Source organism: Euleptes europaea, chromosome 1 (genome assembly GCF_029931775.1).
Source record: "Euleptes europaea isolate rEulEur1 chromosome 1, rEulEur1.hap1, whole genome shotgun sequence".
Lineage (NCBI taxonomy): Eukaryota > Metazoa > Chordata > Lepidosauria > Squamata > Sphaerodactylidae > Euleptes > Euleptes europaea.
In genome coordinates this window covers 160956001-160979612 of record NC_079312.1, presented here as the reverse complement: position 1 = coordinate 160979612, position 23612 = coordinate 160956001, and the positions used below count along the sequence as shown (strand labels likewise).

At 44.9% G+C, this 23612-nt stretch overlaps 1 protein-coding gene across 1 annotated transcript in view; it reads right to left on the bottom strand.

The window, feature by feature from the left end:
* The window catches only part of LOC130477224 (keratin, type II cytoskeletal 80-like), a 69263-nt gene that overhangs the window by 5449 nt on the left and 40202 nt on the right, over positions 1-23612 (bottom strand). The window contains exons 3-7 of the mRNA XM_056849254.1: positions 14802-14862; positions 12075-12170; positions 4826-4993; positions 3326-3451; positions 1724-1944 (exon numbers count right to left, since the gene is read on the bottom strand). Coding sequence (XP_056705232.1) covers positions 1724-1944; positions 3326-3451; positions 4826-4993; positions 12075-12170; positions 14802-14862 — 672 coding nt within the window. The remainder of the gene's footprint in view (positions 1-1723; positions 1945-3325; positions 3452-4825; positions 4994-12074; positions 12171-14801; positions 14863-23612) is intronic.

The window sequence follows — 23612 nt, the reverse complement described above, 5'->3', positions numbered from 1 at the left end:
AACAACAACAACAAATGAGCTAAGTTTTACAAGAAGGAATGAATCATAAGAAGAAAGATAGTTCAATGAGTTGGGTAGCAGTATAACTGAGAATTGGCTTACGTGAGTATCTGGTGAAAGGTCCTGCATGCAGTGAGCCACAGGTTAATTCCAGATGGGTAGCCATGTTAGCCTGTGTCAGCAAAATAAAGCAGTAGTCCAGTGGCAGTGTGTGTGTGTGTGTGTGTTGTCAAGTCACAGCTGACTTACGGCAACCCCGTAGGGTTTTCAAGGTGAGAAATGTTCGGAGGTGGTTTGCCATTGCCTGCCTTCGCATGGGCTGAGAGAGTTCTGAGAGAACTGTGACTGGCCTGAGGTCACCCAGCAGGTTTCATGTGGAGGAATGGGGAATCGAACCAGATTCTCCAGATTAGAGTCCACTGCTCTTAACCACTACACCACACTGGCTGTCACATCACGCTGGCCGACCCTGCTTAACTTCTGAGATCTGATGCGATTGGGCTATCCAGGTCAGGCCAGTAGCACTAGAAGGTCAATTTCAATGAGACAGAGTTCACAGGGTTTGAGGTGCTGGAACCCTGGACCCAACCTGTGAACTCCACCAAAATTATTACTACATTCTTCTCTGTTCCTCATGTGCACCATTCCCACTCTGGCTGGGACCACAGCAGCATGTAGGAGTTTTAACCTCCTCCCATCCCACTGTTACTACAAGCAGAAACAGTTTGCAGGCCCACATGTCTTCCGCAATGGGCCTAATAGCTTCTTGCCTGGTCCATTTCTGTTTGGAGAACCGATGTGGACAGGAAGACTACAGCTCCTTCCCCTTGCAGCCAAGATCCCAAGTGGAGTGGATACATGTGCACAAGGCACACACATGTAACCAAGGATTGAGACAGGATTCACACGTTCGTGTTTGGGGTCCCCACTTGGTGAACTCCATCTCCTGGAAATCGATCCTTAAAGATTAAAGACATTTATTCCAGGATAAGCTTTTGTGAGTCAGAGCTCACTTCATTAGATGTACCTTGAACTGCATGAACCTTTATCCCACCTTAAACACACATACAGCTCTATGCATGTACAGTTCAAACTTGCATATAATATTCTGCATGTTTGTGAGGCCGGTTTTTGAGAGATTTGATGCCAAACTGAACAGACATGAGCATCAGCTTAGTTCTGATTGCCACAGTCAAATACAGTAAGTTTAACTGTCAAACACGTTTGCCACAAAATTCGCGGCATCCCTAATTAAAATTCTATCAGACCTTTTTTTTTTTTTTACAATGAACTAAGGCAAAGGAATACATGTGCATGTTCTGACATTTAGGTAAGAATTGGTCTATCCTTTGCTAGAGTGGAAAATATTCACAAATGTTCAATTTTGCGTCAAAATGTCAAATCTGGCCTTCAAAATTTTACATGTGTATGGATTTTTTTTAATGTGTTTTGTATTTAAAATACAAATGTGTGTTTTGAATGTAGAATTGTCCCTCAGGATCTGAAATTTGAGAACAATTAAGAGCAACAGGCACCCTTCCATTGTTTTGATTTCGGCAAACACCAAGTATGGAATGTCATAAAATGTCACATGAACGTTCAAAATACCTGAATATCCACCCTTAACATTCAGAGAGAATTTTGAAGAGAATTTCTGTGATTAAATTCATTTTGGCTCTGCCCTCTTCTTAGTCCACACCTATGCCCGGTCCCCATCACTCACCTGATCTCTTCCCCTTCCATCAACTCCCTGTAGGTAAGGATCTCTATATCTAAAGCCAGCTTAATATTCATCAGCTCTTGATACTCCTTAACCAGGTGAGCCAAGTCCTGCCTGAGGTTTTGAAGGGCTTCCTCCAAGTTAGCCAGTTTGGCTTTGGCATCATTAAGGGCAGCTTCACCCTGTGTTCCAACTTCTTTGACAGTCCCTTCTAGACGAAGACACTGGAGTGGGAAAACAAATGACAAAAAAGATGATCAACGGCAGGGTAAAAAAATGCATTAGTAGTTTCCTATCCTCTGCTCTTCTTCGCTGATTTCTATTTCACTCAGATAATGGGCCAAAGACATTTGAGCACAAGCATGTCCCAGATGCCCCACCCTCCTAGGAATGGCTCTGCCATCTAATAGCAACGCTTTTAAGGCAGAGTTATTTCCAGCCCTGTTACCTATAATCTTTTAAATGGATGATTCCAGAGACTGAACCTGAAACTTTCTGAATGTAAAACATGTGCTCTGACACCAAGCAGTGACCCCCTGAACAATATATCCCTGTTTGCATCTGCCATAATTCACTTGTATTTTTCTATGCAACATTCATTTTGATCAGCAAGACCTGCCGATGTGCATATCTTCTTGTTTTTTTTCTGTCCAAGTTAACACATTTTGTGAGACAGGCATTCACATATTAAAGTACTAGGACAAATCCCTAAAAAGTCCCAATATTCCAAGAAACGGTAAAGCTTTTCGTAAGAAAAAAGCTATCATAGCAGCTGGGCTGGTTCAAAGGGCATGCTGGCCTTGAGAGGACGAACCCCTAAGGAACCACAGCTGGGAGGGTATTGGGAACACCTGAAACTAATGAGGCCCATGATGTGAAAGAGGGAGGGTTTTTCCATGGAGGGAAGCTCCTTTCAGGTTATTGTCCTGGGCGACGGGAACTGGCAGTAAGACCACAGGTGCTCAGTTTTGTTTTGTAAGGACTTAGCACAGCTAGTTAATTGTTTAGGTTTCTTTTTTTATTGCCTGTTTTGGAATGAGAGTTTACCTATTTTTACTCTCTCTGTAATCAATAAATTCTGTTGATTGGTTTGAGCAAAGGTGTGAGGTGAGTTTGTGTGTGGCTCTTACCCTCCCAGAAACGAACCTCAAGGCTGGAGTAGTAAAGCCTAAGTCCAGCCACCTCTGTTTTGTCTGCAGAGGCTGGAAATCCCATACACTTTTGTTTATACATATTTTGCAGTGTGCGAGCCAGTATGGTGTAGTGGTTAAGGTGTCGGACTAGGACCTGGGAAACTCAGGGTCAGATCCCCACTTGCGCCATGGAAGCTTGCTGGGTGACTTTGTGCCAGTCACACAGTCTCAGCCCTGACCCTGGCTAGTGTTTGGATGGGAGACCTCTAAGCAATACCAGGGTCTTGATATGGAGGCAGGCAATGGCAAACCACCTCTGAAGGTCTCTTGCCTTGAAAACCCTACGGGGTCACCATAAGTCAGCTGTGACTTGATAGCAAAAACAAAAAGTGCAGCATATTTGTAAACTCCTGGCTGAATATATTTCCTGTCTCTTTCTCATACTCATTTTCTTCTACCAACCACATTTTACCTGGCTTTTCAATGACAGGATGCAAGATCTCATTTTCTGGATTTGTATGTTCAGCTCAGCAATTATCCTTCGGTCATTAAGAAGATGATCCCCATACTTAGCAGACTGTAACTCTCCTTCATTCAGCTGGAGGGAACATTTAAGAGTACATTAACACTCCTCTTAGCAATAGCAGCGCATTGCACTGGGGACAGAAATCAAGCAGTGTAGGCCCTTACCTGGATGGCCCAGGCTAGCCTGATCTCATCAGATCTCAGAAGCTAAGCAGGGTCAGCCCTGGTTAGTATTTGGATGGGAGACTGCGAAGGAATACCAGGGTTGCTGTGCAGAGGAAGGCACTGGCAAACCATCTCTGTTAGGCTCTTGCCATGAAAACCCCAAAAGGGGTCGCCATAAGTCAGCTGCGACTTGAAGGCACTTTACACACACACACACACACAGGGCCCAAGGGAAAAAAAATACATATCTAAGAAAAAAATGCAACTCTAATTGTACTCATTGCCCCCCTCCCACTTCTCAGAGGATCAGTAGATGCTCTGTTTGAGGTAATAATGATCTCAAAAGGCTACCTCATTGTTTTAAATCATTTAATGGATTCTCACCATCAATACGTATGTACCTTGTTGACCCGATCAACATCTCATGATTCAACACACCCTGGACTCATCCTAATTTTCCATACTTTTCTGAGAAAGTTGAGCCAGTCTGAACATGTATATGTTCAGCCCAAGTGACCTTCTTCCAACTTCCTCCTCGGAAGAGCCTTTAAAGGTGGAGAAAGGCTTCAACTTTTGCTCATTGGATACAAGCCACTGATTTCAATACATACATTGTATTCTGTCTTTTTTTTTGGTATTAACGCCTATTGATTATGTGTCACAAACATCTGATTAGATTTCTCTAACTGATTAGATTTCTCCCAGAAATTGAGACCAATGTAGTTCAGACCGGCTGTGTCCCTGCCCTCTTCAGTCAGTGGACTCCTTGGTACGTATCCTTTTGCATTGTCCTTACATGTACCAACTTAGGCTAAAATGGATTATACCATATTTTAACAAATGGTCCGCATTTTCTCGAGCAACTTTGGAGCAAAAGGTTCAGTTCCTCTTAGAGGACTCTGACCCTCAGTGTACTTATTTTGTTGCTCATTTTTTTGGAGGCTGCAGAGAAGAGTCGAAGGAAGGTGTTTTTAGAGATGGGTCTTATTTAAGTTTTATGGTTTATTGTTCAAGACCTCCGTCTAAGAACAGGGGGAAACAAAGAAAGAGGCCAGTGTAGAAAGCACCCAGTGAGCTCCCTCTTTGGAGATTTCCAGGACAGTTCAAAAGAACAGGAAAGAAGACATTACTTTTTAAAAATCTGTTTGTGGCCCTTCAGTATTTTCTCTCAACTGCTGTAGTGTTTTGTTACAAATTTACCCCTTTCCGGATCACTCTGTAGGACTTGTCGTTTGCATGCAGAGTTTTGGGAAGGCTGTCCTGGAGGCAAGTAGGTACATACCTTGCTCCTTGTGAGTGCTTCTAACTCCTCCCAGCTCCTGATAGCCAGGGCTTCATACTGGGCCCTCACTTCCTCCACAATCCTGTGTGGGTCGATATTGGATCTCTTGTGGTCAATCCCCAGGACAATGGAGACATCCTTGATTTGTGACATTGCCTCCTCAAGTTCCTAGAAAAGTGGGAAGAAGACTGGGCTTGAGTTGCCTTGAACAAGCCAAGGTTACAGTGATTATAGCAAGCAACTAAACACTAGAAGCTGGGATGTATGTGAATAATAACAGCATGAGACATCTTTTTTCCAAAATGCTTTGCATACTTTATTCCAGTGCTCCTGGACCCAGGTCTCAGGTGATGACAGGTTCTTATGGGAGCAGACCTCCCCCTCTTCACCTCCCCCCCATACTACCCCGAGGAAAAGGTAAACACATACCACAATTACGAGATTACATGCTGAGGGGGTGGGGGCACCCTTCACAGTTTAATTCCATCAGTTGGTTAATGGTAGTTCTAGTATTTCCCTCTTATTAATGCTAGTTCTCATCATTGCCCTTATCATTCTGAGATACAATCCGGGTGTTGGAAAATGGTCATTGAATCTCCTCGTGTCTCTAAGCTCAATACAGGTTGAGTATCCCTTATCCGGACATCCGATATCTGGACTGACCCAAAACACAGACTTTTTGAGCCAGCAGGCAGGCGTTACTCACAGGCCCTCAGCAGCAGGCCAGTTTTCTTTCTGATGGTTCAAGGTACTCAAAAGAATTTAAAATATTGTTTAAAATTACATTCAGGCTAGGCGTATAAAGTGTAAATAAAACATAAATGAATTCTGTGTTTCGATTTGGGTCCCATCCCCAAGTTATCTCATGTATATGCAAATATTCCAAAATACAGAAAGATCTGAAATATGGACCACTTCTGGTCCCAAGCAGTCTGGATAAGGCATACTCAATCTGCATAACCCAACAGAGTAGCATGGGTAGCGATTTGCACCTTGATGTTCGCTCTTGCATCAATAACACCCGAATCTATTCTTGCATTAAAGTCACTTCCTAGGATCAGTTGGGAGTTAGGGTATTGAACAAGGAGAGAATCCATAACATCAGCCAGTACATTCCATAAAGTTCCTGATTCTTGGGACCTAGAACATTTAGGTGGCATATATACATTTATACATGAGGTTAAAAGGTAAAGGTAAAGGTCCCCTGTGCAAGCACCGGGTCATTCCTGACCCATGGGGTGATGTCACATCCTAACGTTTACTAGGCAGACTTTGTTTATGGGGTGGTTTGCCAGTGCCTTCCACAGTCATCCTCCCTTTACCCCCAGCAAGCTGGGTCCTCATTTTACCAACCTCGGAAGGATGGAAGGCTGAGTCAGCCTTGAGCCGGCTACCTGAAACCGACTTCCATTGGGATCGAACTCAGGTCGTGAGCAGAGCTTGGACTGCAGTACTGCAGCTTACCACTCTGCGCCATGGGGCAGAATGAAAACTTTTCACCAACAAAATCTGAAAATCCTGTATAACCCAGTTCCTTCAGCCTCCTATGACTGGTTCTCAAACTTCTGATAGCTGAGACAAGCTTTCTTTCTCAATTAAAGTTGCAGGCACACTAAATTATACCCCAAAAGGTTTACTTTTAAAGTGTAAGAATTAGCCATCCTCAGGGGCGCCTGCCTCTGGATAAGTCACCGCTTAGGTGACGTAGGCATGTCTTCTAATTAGGAGGGGGCGCAGTTGGAGCAGTGACTTATGAAGAGATGTAACCAGCAGCCTCCTCTGACAATCTCACTGTGTATCACTCTCTGCTGTCTCTGCATGCGTCAGGTATGACTGAACAATCCAAAGCATCCTGATACAGAAATATGGCAGAAATAATTTGTCTACCATGGAGGATGATTGAAAGAAGGCATAACAGTAAATCACAAAGGGGGTTACCGCACTTGTATTCCCAGCGATGTATTAAGAGTTTGAAAATGTTATAAAAAATACTGTTCGCACTTTCTATGTATTCCCACCAATGTATTAAGAGTTTAAAAACGTTATAAAAAATACTGTTCACACTTTGTTTGGCCCCTTTAGCTGTAAAGACGTCTTCCAACCATTTATAAGCCATGGTATCCAAAAACCCTTTTAAAGCGATGTTTTTTATAACATTTTCAAACTCTTAATACATAGCTGGGAATACAAAGTGCCGTAACCCTCAAAGAGATGCGATGGGCAGCCTCTCCCATGGGTGGATACTTTTTAACTTGCAGGAGCGTTTAATGATTTAATTAATGCATCTCTCATGGCATGGGTGAGTGTAGGGTTACCACCTCCAGGTACTAGCTGGAGATCTCCTGCTAATACAACTGGTCTCCAGCCAATAGAGATCAGTTCCCCTGGAGAAAATGGCCGCTTTGGCAATTGGACTCTATTGCATTGAAGTCCCTCCCCTCCCCAAACCCCACCCTCTTCAGGCTCAGTCCCAAAAACCTCCCGCCGGTGGCAAAGAGGGACCTGGCAACCATAGGTGCGCACCTTGCTATAATCTATTTAATCAGTAGGGTTGCTAGCCTCCAGGTTATGGCTGGTGATCTCCCGCTATTACATCTGATCTTCAGGCAACAGAGATCAGTTCACCTGGACAAAATGGCCAATTTGGAAGGTGGACTCTATGGCATTCCATTCCATTGAAGCCCATCCCCTCCCCAAACCCTGCCTTCCTCAGGCTCCTTCCCCAAAATCTCCAGGTATTTCCGAACCCGGAGCTGGCAACCTTATTCATCAGCCTTCCTTCTGAATCCTTTCTAACCTCTTCTGCATTCCTGCCCAGGTAAATGTGCAGCCTCATGGCTCATACTTCCACTGCCCCTTATTTTCTGCTTTGAGGACCTCTGCCAAATTCTGAGCAGAACAAGCTGGGTTTGCACAGCAGCAAGCTGCTCTTTTCATCGCTTGCCCATTTGTTTCCTGCCCTCGTAAATCATATTTTAACATCATCTTTTATAACATGCTGCAGTTCCTGACCTCTGGCAGATACTTATTGGATGACTGATGATGTCAAGGTACAGAGGGAGGGCTCCTTGGCAGTTCTAAAAGAAGCTTCAGCTCAGTAACTTTCAAAAGGAGTGTAATCCCAGTGAGTAAAAACCACACATACTTGTGTGGTTTGGGTGCAGGCAAGATCGAACCTGGAGGAGTCTGAAGCCAGAATACTTCTGGTGTTTATTTGGCCTCGCGCCATGGAAGCTTCCGGGTTGACTTTGGGCCAGTCACACACTCTCAGCACTGACCCTGGCTAGTATTTGGACCTCCAAGGAATACTAGGGGGGTGACGCGGAGGCAGGCAATGGCAAACCACCTCTGAATGTCTCTTGCCTTGAATACTCTACGGGGTTGCCATGAGTCAGCTTTGACTTGACAAAAATGCTTCCGCCTATGCCCTTTTTTACTGGCTTTAGCGGAAATAGGGTTGCCAGGTCTCTCTTCACCACCAGTGGGAGGTTTTTGGGGCGGAGCCTGAGGAGGACGTGGTTTGGGGAGGGGAGGGACTTCAATGCCATAGAGTCCAATTGCTAAAGCGGCCATTTCCTCCAGGTGAACTGATCTCTATTGGCTGGAGATCAATTGCTAGTACCTGAAGGTTGGCAACCCTACCTCAGAAAGGGAAGGATCAGGCTGTTGTATTTCCTGTTTCCATGTATCAGTTCACTGAAAGTTGAAACTTTTTTGGAAAGTTTAAAAACTATTTCCATAAGAAGGATTACCAAACTTCTTTATACTGCTCCCCTCCCCCTGTATCCCCCACTGGCAAAGAACAAAGGCTGAGATTTGGAAAAGCTTCCAAGCAGAGTTTGTGACTTCTGTTCCCTTCCTGACACTTAATTCCTGGGTAAATAGGCAGGGCCACCTTGTTTTTTTGACCTCATTTTTTTTTTTTTATTAAAAAAGAGCTAAAGTTCTCAGGACAAATGAAGAGGGAGTATGAATAAATGTCACGCACTTACACAATATTGGATTTTTTTGCCACCTTCTGGGTGTGGAGCTTGGTTCACTGGGGGTGTTGTGGGAGGTAGTTGTGAATTTCCTGTATTGTGTGTGTGGGTTGGACTAGGTGACCCTGGAGTTCCCTTCCAACTCTATGATTTTATGAACATCACATAGGGTTGCCAGCCTGTAAACAGTTTACCTCTCCCCTTTCCGTCTTTTAAAGAGCTTTTTTTTTTTAAGTGAGGAACACTGTAACATTACAGGATGGGTAGCTGTGTTAATCTGTCACTAGCAGTAGAAAAGAGCAAAGGTCCAGTAGCACCTTAAAACTAACCAAATTTCTGGCAGGGTACGAGCTTTCGTGTACCACAGCTCACTTCTTCAGATCGAACCTGGAGGTTGGCAACCCTAGATAGCAAGTACAGACTGTTCACCAGCCTGCCAGCAGCCTCTATCTGCTTCCTTTGTTACAGTGGTTATGGGGGGGCTAGCAACAAACTGAAACTGAAGTGTCCTCATGAAGTGCTGCTGTATTACTTAGTAGCCAATGATAAATAATACAGTCGGAGGTTGCAAGATTAACGATCTGTTTATTGTGGCCAAAATAAGGCAGTCGGGTGTGATTGCCCCAGAGCAAGCAGGACAATTCACACACCAGAACAAAGGATTGCCGTAACATTTATAACCTCTGGTCAGGGGTGTTACAATATATGCAATACAGAGCACAGACCCACAAAGACCCAATGATGGACACCTTTGGATTAGCATAGGCCTATCAGTGGGAGTTGAAGCGGGGATTTAGGTGGCTACATGATCTGGGACGGGGAACCGAAACGTAACATTCCTTAAGCGGTAGGTAATTCTGGGCCGTGTATTGGTGGAAGGCTGTACCAGACACAGAGAGCCTGATTTACTGACTCATGACTCCCGGGTGCCACCTTCCCAAAGCCCTCATGTGTGTGCACATGAATACATAGTGTTTCAAACCAGCTCTTATACTTTAGGCCTAGCATTTCCATAAGAGCAATTATGCAGACTGAACACAAAAGCATACATTCAATTAATAATAATGATTACAGGCATTACACTCACTGAACTTGCATTTTAGTGCAGGGCAAGCTAGCGCTGGGGAGCCAGCCCGTAAAGGAGATGAAGAAGGCTTGGGTTCAGGCCCAGTTTCGGTGTGAGGGAAAAGATCTTCCCTGTCCAACTTTGCAGGGTCTTGTTAAAAGTACCTATATGTGCTCAGAGTGCAAGCCAGCACAATATCCACAAGGGCTAAGGGTGTCTGACATGCAAATTACCCAAGTGTAGACCTTTTTTATGGGTTGCAGCACAGTTTAAATGGCACAGTGAGCCTGGAAGTCACACAGGGAATCTCCACCATCCTCGCACATAAACCAGGCCTGTCTTGAGTAGGGACTTGACCAAGAAGTGGCTTGGCAAACAGGGGGGGAAGGGGGGAAGGGTATCCTCAACAGCATGGTATCCCCAAAGGTTCACACCCTGACCCCCAAGCTGCTGCTTTCAAGATATGCCACTATCAAGGGTATTGGTTAGACTGGGCACATCTCCTGTAAGTGAAAGGGATGCCATGCTAGTTTCGGGTAGTTTCATGCTGGTTTCCACCTGGTACACTCTCCTTGAGGATGGCATATTTTGAATTCCTCAGGAAAGGATCGTCTGGGTATGTACCTAGACCAAATACCACGAAGGTCAAGTGGGTTTGGGGGAATTCCTTCCTGAACCAGCTGAAGAGGTTTGTGCTTCAAAACAGCATGTTTGTAATTGCATATTGGTTGCAGATAAGAGCGCCTGTTACCAGATCAGATCTAGTAACTCATCTTTCTTGGATAGGTGCGTAACAGTTCCATTTAACTTCCATTACAACAGTTAATTTAAGGTATCTGGTACACATTTACTGAATCACAAAAAAGCATATAAAACAGAACTAAGCCTATAATTTACAATCTCACATTTAAACTCTGAATAATTTGGCATGGGCCATTCTTGAAGATAGCAGTCTGGTCTAAAAGAAGAGAGTGGCCCTGCTTTGCAGGCTGTTCTAGGAGATCAGTGTAGTTGGTCAGCTTTTGGAGCAGCTACTCCACATGTGCCCAAGAAGGTATCTAATATTTTCCTTTCCCTAGATTTAACAGCCATTGGCTATTCATCTAACATTTCATACTTCAACAAAATAAATAAATAAAAGGGGGGAGATGATTTATTATTATTATTATTATTGACACTATACAGCCGAAGAGTCCCTCTATCGGTAATACAGGTTGAGTATCCCTTAACCGGTCATCCAAAAATCAGAATGACCCAGAAACTGACATGCAGGCATTACTCACAGGCCCTTAGCAGTGTGCCAATTTGCTTTGTGATGGTTCAGTGTACACAAATATTGTTTTAAATTACATTCAGGCTATGTGTACAAAGTGTATATAAAACATATATATAAAATAAATGAATTTCCTTGGGTCCCATCCCCAAGATATCTCATTATGTATATGGAAATATTCCAAAATACAGAAAGATCTGAAATACGGACTTCTGATCCCAAGCACTTTGGATAAGGGGTACTCAGCCTGTTCAGTATCAACAGTGAATCACGCAGGCTCTGCACGGATGCCTTGTGACTCACGCAGATTACACATGGTGAATGAGCACAAGTAATGAGCGCAAGCAAAACTTATTGAAATAGATCCGGACAAGCTCCAAAACAGAACCTTATAATCATAGAGTTGGAAGGAACCACTAGGGTCATCTAGTCCAAAGCTTCTTAAACAGTGGGTCGCGACCCCATATGGGGTCTCGTAACTGAATGTGGGGGTTGCAAAAATTTGGCAACGGTAAATGGCAAAATTATATGTATACCAAAGAATTATTTTAAAATAAAATTATTTATTATGTATTATCAGTAAATGTTTGATTTGTATACCTATTTTATATACCTATATGCCCGGGATTGCGTAAAAATTCTCAGGTGAAAAGAGGTCATGAGTGGAAAAAGTTTAAGAAGCCCTGATGTAGTCCAACCCCCCTGCACAATACAGGAAATTCACTACTATCTCCCCATCACAACCCCAGTGACCCCCTACTCCATGCCCAGAAGATGGGAAAAAACCCTCCAGGATCCTTAATTAACTTGTAAATTTTCATTAACTTATAAACATACAAGGTGTCGACCAGCCTGGATGCTCTTGGTATTTATCCTAGCTTGAACAGCCCAGTTTCTCTCTTAAAAATATCCCTCTTTTTTTTTTTTTACCTGATCATGGATAGTTTTCATCAACTCTGCCATAGCATGAAGTCCATTCAGTTTCGCTTCCAGTTCAGTTTTGTGCAGGAATCCATTGTCTAGATCCTGTGAAGTTCAAGAAGAGAAGAATTTGTGACTGAAACTTTTGGTGACATATTTCTGGGTTTGTAAGCTAAGGTGGGGGCCTCTGCCCTCCTGTTCCCATCCAAACTGCTGCTCCCATGGAACAGATTTTTGGGTGGACGTTTGGGCTGAAATGGGAGGGGCAGGCAAGAAAGTCATACTCTGCAGGTGGTCTTCAGAAACACTTTGGTGGATGCAAGCCATTTAAGGGTGCCAACCTCCAGGTGGTGGCTGGAGATCTCCCACTATTACAACTGATCTCCAGGTGACTGAGATCAGTTCGCCTGGAGAAAATGGCCACTATGGCAATTGGACTCTATGTCATTGAAGTCCCTCCCCTCTCCAAACCTTGCCCTCCTCAGACTCCACCCCCAAAATCTCCAGGTATTTCCCAACCCAGAGCTGGCAACCCTAAAGCCATTAGGCCCGAGATCAGTGACTTTGAAACTTTCTACTTTTAAGGAACTCTTTTCACATGATTTGTTTGCAATTAAACTCCTGCAAATTGGTCATAGAATTCCAACATATTTCAGAAGATTCTGGGCACATCTTCTAAGGTGCACAATCAGTTCTTTGCATGCCAGACCTGTTTGATGTCACTGTGACTGTACTTGAATGGTAAAAGAATGATCTAGAACACAATCAGTACAATCCTACAGCTACGTATTTCTGGAGAAGATAAACAGCCGTGGTGGCTAACTTGTTTGTCATTCCTCATGGTCTCATTGAGAAACCACTGAGATGTTTCTGGTAGGGTTGCCAGCTCCGGGTTGGGAAATTCCTGGAGATTTTTGGGGTGGAGCCTGAGGAGGGCGGGGTTTAGAGAGGGAGGGACCAATGCCATAAAGTTTAATTGCCAAAGCGGCTATTTTCTCTAGGGAAACTGATCTCTTCCACCTGGAAGTCGGCAACCCTAGTTTCCAAGGAACCCCATAATTCCCAAGAATTCCCTAGACAGCAGGAGTTATCTTATGTGTATCTTTTAGACATTTGGGGCCCACACCTCCCTTTCCCCTCCATTTTGCAACTTATCTGTATGATTTTATAATTAATTCTGCTGGGAATTAGGTGGAGCACAGAAGGAAGTAAACTGGGCTGGCCCACAGAGTCATCTTTTTAATTATTAGAAAACAGGGATTGTTGGATAGCACCAGTGGAGTAAACAGAAAGGCACTTGCTAACAGGTTTCAATTGGGGGGGGTGAATCCATGTAAATGAATTAATCATTCATAATAGCAAGGAGTCATAGAAAAGGTTTCTGTTCTGTAATGACACCCGACTTGTTTTGTCCCCAAACAGTCTCCATAGCAATTGCCTTCAACTAACACTCGAGAACCATCCCTCCAGAGGTGGAACAGGGCAATTACATAGTGGCACAAGACTGTCCTTATAAGAAGAAGAACGGGAAGAGCAGGAAAATTCTGCTGGCAGACGAAAATCCTGCCAAAACCTTGAATAGGCTGCTTATAATTAAACAGGTTTACCCCAGACATTGTCACAAGAACGCCAACAGTCACTGCCAATTACAGGTTCTCTGGATTCAATTTTGTTGTTTACCAGCCTTTCAGAGGAGTTATAACAAAATTCTGAGACTAAGAGCAGACATTATGGAAGATGCATGGTTGTTGCCAAAAACAGCAGCTCCGTCTCTCACATACAAACACCCTGTCCATGGTAACGTCTAGTCATACAAAAAGCAGGATGCTATTTAATTGTATGATAGGTTGGATCTTCTTCCCTTCCCCTGCCTGTTCCTCTATGTTACTTTATGTATGTATGTATTGTATATATTGTATATATATATTCTCTTCTTAAAAATGAATAAAAAGATATTTTTTAAAAAGCAGGATGCTACATTTCCCTGTTCCTGAGAATGACAGCCAATGATGACGAAGAGTTGGTTTTTATATGCCGACTTTCCCTACCTTTTAAGGAGAATCAAACCATCTTACAATCTCCTTCCCTTCCCCTTCCCACAACAGACACCTTGTGAGATAGGCGGGGCTGAGAGAGCTCTGAGAGAAATGTGATTAGCCCAAGGTCATACAGCTGGCTTCATGTGGAGGAGTAGGGAAACCAACCCGGTTCACCAGATTAGAGTCCACTACTTTTAACCACTACACCACATTGGCTCTCAAGGGGAGGAAAAGTTGGGACTCAATATGTGGGGCAGGGTGCGCAGCTCATATTCTGAAGGCCTGAAATACAAATATCAATGACTTAAAATCCACTTAATCTTTTTCAGTTACAATTCTCATCATTTATTTCTGTCCTACTTTACAGGGTATAGAACATATTTGAAATGATAATTGTCAGCTCTGGCAGACGCCTCTTAAAATCTGTCTGCCTGCCATATAGATATCTTTCAGAGGCCTGGCTCCAATTTTAAAAGTAAACTTTTTATTTAAAAGAATATTGCATTTAGTTATTTGGTCCAAAGCCTGAAAAAATCTCATCAAGTCAAAACCTGCATGAAATTAGCAACTCAACACTTGGAGGTCCCCCTCGTCTGTCTCAAATTTGACCTATATCTTTAGGTGGTTGACAGTTTAACCACCTGGGTGGCTGTTGAAGAACAGCCATCCCATTGCATGGGAAAGCATGTCGACCTACCTTTTTCAGTGTGGTGAAGGTAAATTCCATTGCACTGCGTTTGTTTATTTCACCTTCATATCTAAGGGAAAAGAACAAAGATGGATATGAATGAAATGCCGAAACGTACAAAATAGTGTCTATAATTGCATTTCTTTTGATTTGTTTCCTTCATCTGCTTAAGAAACAAATGACAAAACAAAAAACAAAAACTGTGCTGGACCGTGGATCTAGCCCAGTTGTTACTATGCTCAGTCAGTTTCGAAACCCCAAATGTTATGTGTGCTTTAACAATTTTGTGAAAACATATGCTTTGAACTTAATACTTTATTTAACAAAATTGTTAAATTATACTGACTCCAAAGAGAATTAATGATAATGATGAAAAAAATTGTGTGTGCGTGTGTAAAGTGCAGTCAAGTCACAGCTAACTTATGGCGACCCCTTATGGAGTTTTCAAGGCAAGTGACTAACAGGAGGGTGCCGAGTTGTTTTCTGTTGCCCAAGAAGGTCAGACCTGAACCAGCGGGTTGAAATTAAATCAAAAGAGTTTCCGCCTAGACATTAGGATGACTTTTCTAACAGAGCGGTTCCTCAGTGGAACAGGCTTCCTCGGGAGGTGGTAAGCTCTCCTTCCCTGGAGGTTTTTAAGCAGAGGCTAGATGGCCATCTGTCAGCAATGTTGATTCTATGACCTTAGGCAGATCATGAGAAGGAGGGCATCTTGGGCATCTTCTGGTCACTGGGTGTGTGTGTGGGAGGGGGAAGGTAGTTGTGAATTTCCTGCATTGTGCAGGGGGTTGGACTAGATGACCCTGGTGGTCCCTTCCAACTCTATGATTCTATGATTTGCCACAGCAGCCCTGGTATTATGTGGAGGGTCTCCCATCCATTCCTTGGTGGGTCTCCTTCCTGTTCTTGTGCAGGAGTGTCCAGTTTATATTTTATGAGAGCAGGAAAGACACCTGTAATTGACCTGCAAGCTCCCCACCACCCCTTCCTGTGTAGGCCAGTTTGATGCCAGAGGTGTTACTGAGTCTGCTGCCACCCCAGTCATGGCCTGGCTAGACCAGGCAAGGGGCTAGCCTAGACTGGAGATCAGATTCTCTCTCTGACTCCCACAACCCCGCAGACCCTCTTTCTGATGCATCCAAGGAGCAACACTTTTGTGCATGTTAGGCAGGGTTGCCAGCTCTGGGTTGGGAATTACCTGGAGATTTTTGGGGTGGAGTCTGAAGAGGGCAGGGTTTGGGGAAGGGAGGGACTTCAATGCCATACAGTCCAATTGCCAAAGTGACCATTTTCTCCAGGTGAACTGATCTCTGTCGGCTGGAGATCAGTTGTAATAGCAGGAGATCTCCAGCTAGTACCTGGAGGTTGGCAACCCTAGCATTAGGAAGTTAACAACTGCATGGCCATTAGCTAGGGTTGCTAGCTCCAGGTTGGGAAATACCTGGAGATTTTTGGGGTGGAGCCTGAGGAGGGCAGGGTTTGGAGAGGGGAGGGATTTCAATGCCATAGAGTCCAATTGCCAAGGCGGCCATTTTCTCCAGGTGAACTGATCTCTATTGGCTGATCTCCAGGTGAACTGATCTCTATCTCAGTTGTAATAGCGAGAGATCTTCCACTAGTACCTGGAGGTTGGCAACCCTGCCAATAGCACAGACAACAGTGGCCATGGTGCCAGCACCATCCTGCCTAGTAAATGGGGGAAGAAGTAGGAGAAAGGAGATAAAGCCAATATAACAACAAAAATGAAGAAGATGGATAACCAATGAAAACAAATGAACAACAACAACAAAATTGCACTCCTTCCAAAACCACAACAAGGCCCAAGGGAGGCTGCACCAGAGTGCCAGTATTTCAGGGGGAAACTGCACAATCCGTTTTCCCCCCATAGCCACACAGCAGGATCCCCTCCCCCCCCCCCCCGCCATGCCACAGCTCCAAGCTGAATTGGGCTTCTGCCATTTTTAAAAATGATGTTCCCTGCGCCAGCTGTGCTGCTGCAGGGAAAGTGAGTCCAGTCTGGGCAACCCAAGTTGGGTCTGGCCAACTAGGGAACCTGCCCCCGACTCGCAAAAAAAGTATTGTGTCACTTGGTTTTCAAACTCAGGACTTGATTTCTGGTGGTAGCACACTTGCTAAGAAGACTGGTCACTTCACCTGAACTAGCTATGACTAGATTATGGTAGTACAACAGCATTTATCTTTTTCAGATCTAACTCCCTCAGTCCTTAACTATAGCCTGTACTGTATGTGCTCATCTTCTGTATTTGTCTCTGGGTTGGTGAGATAAAAGGAAGGATTATGCTTTTAATAACTGTCTAGAAGAGGATGAATGTGAGCAGCTGCGTTTTGCATTACCCTTGCATAAAAAACTGCACCTGCTAAGATCCCCACTTCTACACAGTTATTAAAAGTACCGGTGCTTAGACCTCCTTTGCACCTGACAGTCTGCCTAAACAATAAAAAGGTGATGATTTCAGTACTATAAATTCAGCCCATCATTTGTACACCCCAAACCACTATCTGAAGATTAGTACAGGACAGTATCTTTCACAGTAGTGTAGAAGAGGGAGTTTCAAATGTGTAGCCACTTTAATCTGTGGTAGCAGAACAAAATTTGGGTCCAGTAGCACCTTAGAGACCAACAGAATGTTCCAGGTATCTGCCTATAGAAGAGAGCCAGCATGGTGTAGTGGTTAAGGTGTTGGACTAGGATCTGGGAAACCCAGGTTCAAACCCCCCTCGTGCCACTCTCAGCCCCGACCTTGGCTAGTATTTGGATGGGAGACCTCCAAGGAATACCGGAGACATGACGTGGAGGCAAGCAATGGCAAACCACCTCTGAATTCTTTTGCCTTGAAAACCCTACGGGTTTTAAAATAAAATAACATAAAAAATAAGCTTGTAGAATAGGGAGATTCTTGTTTTGGCTTGTACAGCCCTCATGTCTTGACTTGAATCACCATGGGCACCCTTTGCGGCAACGGGGCAGGAAGAAAGGAGAGCTCTGCGGGGCCAAGCATTTCTTCCTCGCCCCCTTCACATGGCCGGACGTTCCTTTTAACCTCGCAGCCTATTCAGGGCGGGCAAAATAATGTGCCAGTGTCAGGGGCTGGTGATGCAGGCACCCTGCATTGCTGATCCCCTGTCGCCTTGAAAAAGCCAGTGCGCCTGGCCAGCCGGCCTGCTTTGCGCCTGGAGACGGCGAATCCCTCCCTCCCTATATTCACTGTTTGTTCTTGCTTTTCTTTCGGCACAGCTTAGGCAGTTTTTGGCATTGGGACGGATCCAATTGGGGGAAGATGCGCCAGTGTGCTTGCCATCCCCCGTTTGGGGACCCCCTTAAGAGGTCTTGGGATGGATCATTGATGCCCAGCTCGGGGGCTGTTCACAGCTGCAATTCCAGGTGGCATAGGTTCCACTCAGAGATTCTCATCCTGTGGAGCCACTTATATGCCACTCTGGGTGATACCCCAACAGGCGGGTTGGGGTCGGTTTATCGATCTTTCGATCTATCGATCTATCGGATGACACGGTGGTCAGCCGATGTGTGGATCCGCATATGCCTCGCCAGTGCTCCTTCTGTTGTAATCAATAAAGCTATGAGATTTGTTTACCCAATAAATCATTGTCTGTGTGTATTTATTGACCTCCTTTCTGATGGGGCCGCTTAGCCCATGGGGCCGCAAATAACATTTTGCCAAAATCTCTTCTACACAAAGTGTCTTATACACAATAGTAAAAAAATAGTATATCAAAGCCTCAACTAAAGTGATTCACAAGTTGTAGTTAGGGAAGAAGATCCTTAGAATGTGAAGTACAGAATGAAGCCATGGTTATAGTTTTTTGTTAAGAGTAGCACCCTTGCCTCTTGTTTGCATCATTCTGCAGCAGCTGATATTAAAACAACATTTTGCTGACCATCCTTCCCTTTATTTCTTCACCTTGAGTGTGACTGTAATTTTGCATGCACGGCTTATTTTATTTAAAAAAATTTCCATAGTGTCTACCAATAAGAACTACTACTACTACTACTACTACTACTACTACTACTACTACTACTACTACTACTACTACTACTACTACTACTACTACTAAAATAGTCTTGTCCATTGTTGCATCAGTTCACCCCAAAAAGAACTTTGGGAGAAGTATCATAAAATGAACCAAACTAGCTGGAAGAAAACTATGGAAGCAATTCCTAGGCTAACGTAACTGGATGGACAGGCTGATGTCCCGTGTGTTCAGGTTCTTAGAAGAGGCTAGATCCCCATGGGTAGTTTTAAACAGGTTTGTTAAGATGCTGATGGGATGGGAGCAAGGCAGCTCCATTCGGTGGTGCGGGCAGCCTGCAGTTATATGCATGCTAGAGATCTCAGCGGAGAATGATAGGGCGTAGCCTCTGGGTGTCACGCAGATCCCATAGGGGCCCCCAAGGCAAACTCTGAACACAATGAAAGGAATTAATTGCCCTGCTTAGAGGGCTATGTATTCTGCTCCGTCATGCCTTCTTTATATCACTGAAGTAATAGACAGTATGGGGAGCGGAGGTGATAGTCTCGATGAATTCAAAGGAGACTAATGGCTGTGGCGTAGCTGGATGGGTCCTATGACACCATGTTGATTTTATTATCATAATTCTACCGAGGTAGCTGTTATTAGTGTGTTAGCAAAAATACAACGGTAGCCTTGTGTATTGACATTATAGAATTGTTACTTACAATATGGTCATTTATGCAGGGCTGTCTTTGCCACTCACTTGCTGCACAGTTAAATAACCTGAATGTAAAAATGCATATTCATGGCCGCACATTGAAAAGAGAAAGTGCCAGGCTGTGCTTATTCATTCAAAGGCAGCCCGTAGTATTCCGCCCAGAAGGGAGTGGAATGCTGTCATTGTCACCCTCCCCCTGCCATTACTCATCCGCTATTCCCTCCCCGTGTATCCTCCCATTAGCCAGCTGCCCAGCGCTGCAATTGGTCCTCAGGGAAGAAAAAAATGGCGCTATTTTGTGCGCAAAAGGCAGGCATAAGATTTAACCCTCCACCATATTCTCACCCCAATTACATTTCCCTAGAGCTTTTATTTTTTTTCCCCATCGGAGGAAAGTTGCCTCCATGGGAAGACGGAGGGGAGAGAACAGTGGGTGGGAGAAGGGTGTGATCTTTGAGCCCCGCAGCTGTGATTCTTCATGAACTCCTGAGTGGCTACTTCTCGCTGGGTCCGGAGCAAAACAAAAAAAGACGCGTTTAAAGGAGTCCCTGGAAAGGTGAAGTAACTGTGCACCAGCGTCAGTGACTTCTGAAGTGGGCTGTAATAGTGAAGAACTCGGGGGGGGGGGGAGTGAGCCACTTCAGCCTGGAACACACAGCTAATACCCAAGCATAAATAACCTATGAGCTTGATACATTTTATACATCCTCCTCTTTGAGCCTGCTTAGTGTGTTCATGGTGTGAGCAGAAGTAGGAAGCTTCATTGGAAGCTACAAAGTGAACAAAGCTCCTTAAATTACCCCAGGATGTTCTGAACCTTGTCCTTCTACAGCGTTCTGCAGTGAAATAATCAGACTACAAATTCATGTTCTCTTTACTGGTACATTTAAAAGTTAAACCCTTGTAATCTGAGTTGCAACTGGTCAGTCTTCCTTGGCTGTTATGTTCTATATAGGAATTGGCCAAAACAACTGTTATTTTCTCCTTACCTTTTCATAAGCAAGAAGTAAGCTTTCCCCCAATTCTATTTCTCTATCCTTTTACATTTTTAATAACACTCATATTGTGCCATCAAGTCACAACCACCTCATGGCAACCCCAGGAACATGGGGGTTTCAAGGTAGGGTTGCCAGGTCCCCCCTGGCCACCAGCAGGGGATAGGGGGGTAGAGTTGCCAGATCCAGCCTCAGAAACCTCTGGAGATTTGGGGATGGAACCTGGGGAGGGGCGGGACTTCATTGGGTAACAATACCATCGAGTCCACCCTCCAAAGAATCCATTTTCTCCAAGGGAAGTGGTGATCTCTGTAGTCTGGAGATGAGCTGTAATTCTGGTCCCACCTGGAGGCTGGCATCCTTGCCATTGCCTCCATTTGCCTAGCACCCCCAGTCTTTCTTGGTCTTTCTTGGTGGTCTCTCATCCGTGCTGCTAACCATGGCCAACCCTGCTTAGCCTCCAAGCTCTGATGAAAGAAGGCTCAGTAAACACATAAAGCTGCCTCATTCTGAAGCAGACATTAGGCCCATCCAGCTTAGTATGATCTTCTCGATTGGCATCTGCTTTCCCCAAGTCTTAAGCAGAGAGGTCATTCCCAGCACCTCATCAGCTACCTTTCTTCACACGTGTTAACCGGAGATGCCAGGGGTTAAACTTCCTGTTAAACAAGTGTTCTGCCACTGACCCATGGATCCTTTTCATGTTGCTAATTTTGATGAATGTTTTTGGTGACCAAATTTTAGCCCTCGGTTCCTTCTCTGAGCTTTGTGGCTGGAGCTCTGGGCAGAGTAGTCAAGGCTAGGTGCTCGGTATTTTTACCAGAGCTGAACAAACCAGATTTTTTTATACTGTCTGTCAGTTGTAGACGCTGATGTTGTCAACTCGTGTTCTTTTCTGTACCGCAAGAAGACTCCAAGGCCTGAAGAGGGACAGACCCAGGTAGCTCACTAGGTTAGGCCCAAGATAGGGTTGTCAGCTTTGGGTTGGGAAATACCTGGAGATTTGGGGAGCAGAGCCTGAGGAGGGCAGGGTTTGGGGAGGGGAGGGACTTCATGCCATGGAGTCCAATGGCCAAAGCGGCCATTTTTTCCAGGTGAACTGATCTCTATCAGCTGGAGATCAGTTGTAACAGTGGGAGATCTCCAGCTAGTACCTGGAGATTAGAAAGAAGACACCACTGTACTTATACCACATAGGTTTGGAAATCAGCACAGGGGCGAAGAAATATATACTTATAGTGCCAAAATGTGTATTAATAGCTACGTAAAACAGTAGTAAGCAACATAGTACAGAGACTAACATGTAATCTATGCAATAAACTATCCTAGTGAATATGTAAAATTTCTCAGTGTTAACAATATATGGACATGAATAGTTCAAACTTCATGTGACGTGGTTCAACAAAAGAGTCCACTTGATGTATCCCTATGTGGAACTAGCTGACTATCCAGAATTGATGAATGGCAGTCTTGAGATATTGAAGCTGGAATTTTATAAATGGTGAATGAACATTAAGGATAAAGATTGATTGCAAGACGGACTGAGGAAGAACTTGTGTGAAGAATTCGAAACGGCCGTATCCCCTTGTGTCTCCAGCTTTATGCAGTGTGGACTCCTTTGTTGAACTAGGGCTATTGGAAAAAAAAATTCGGTTCGATTCGGATTCGGCTGAATTAGGCCCATTTTTATTTGGGAAGTGCCGAATTCCGAACTCCCCCATTCGGATTTGGGGAATTCGGCTTGAATTCAGCGCTCCCAAATGAATTTGGCCGAATAAAGCCATTTAAAACTCATTTGCAGCTTTCTGCGGCTCTAGGGGGGGCGTTTTTGGAGGTAGAGGTCCCAAACTTTCAGGGTAGCTTGGAGGGACCCTACTTGCAAGAACCCCCATGTTTGGTGCAGATTGGGTCAGGAGGTCCCTAGTTATGGGGTCTGGAAGGGGTCCCCCATCCACCCATTGGAATGAATAAGAGCCGGCAATCCTTAATGTGCATCTAGAGAGCGGCAAATCCAACGCAAAACCTCCCATTGTTTCTCGTTGGCTATTTATGCACAGGAGGTTTTGCCTTGGATTTGCAAAATTCTCAACCCAGCCAAATTCTCAAAACTCTGCAAGGGACCTTATTGTTGAGTTCTGAGAATTCAGATGAGGGAAATGTGCATCTAGAGAGTGGCAAATCCAAGGCAAAACCTCCTGTGCATAAAAGGACCTTGTGGACTGATAAAAGGTGACATTGTTTACAATTCGCTCCACTTTACCTTGGGAGCAAAGCCCCACCGTGGCTCTTACTTTCGAGTAAGCAGGCCAGAGGATCAGGACTGCCCACCCTTTCCTCTACATTTTGCTTCCTCCTGTCACCGCTTCCTCAGCCCCAGGGTCACCCAAAAACAACAAAGACCCGGGGGGGGGGGTTTGAGGGAGGAGACAACGTGTCTGAGCTGTCAATGTCAGGGGAAAGGAGAAATCCTGAGCAGGGACACCCGCTGGGGGCTGGGGAGGGGGGAAATAAGCAGGACGCTGCATTGTACGGCACGACACCACTGGCGCATACACACATGCACGCCCGCTACATGCCATTCCCTTCCCCCCATCGCACAAAAGAAGGCAAAAGCTTGGATTCTACAGACACGGCCCACAGAGGCAATCATGCCCCCCCAGCAGAACAGGTCCCCCCCCCATGACAAGAAGACACAAATGCCAAATGAAGGAGAACGGGGCAGCCAGAGAGACTCATCCCCTTTGGCTCCCCCCCACAGAATCTCCTCCCCCCCCACACACACAAAGGAAAAAGGTTATAGAGAAAAGCCCCAAAATGGGTCAAACTGTGGATGTCTTCTCTTCCAGCAGAAGCAGGGGTCAGGAGGAGTAATCCAATCCGATTCCAGCAAGCAGCAGCAGGTCAGTTCAGCTCAGGATCTCTCACGATCAGCACAGGAGCAGCAGCAATGGAAGAAATACAGACTCACACACAGAGACTCTCTCTCTCTCTCCCCCTCCCCGGGCCGCGCAGCAACCCGGGACCACGCAAACGCACACACACACACGCACACACACGGGGATCTCTCTCTCACACACACACAGGGGGTTGGACTGGATGGCCCTTGTGGTCTCT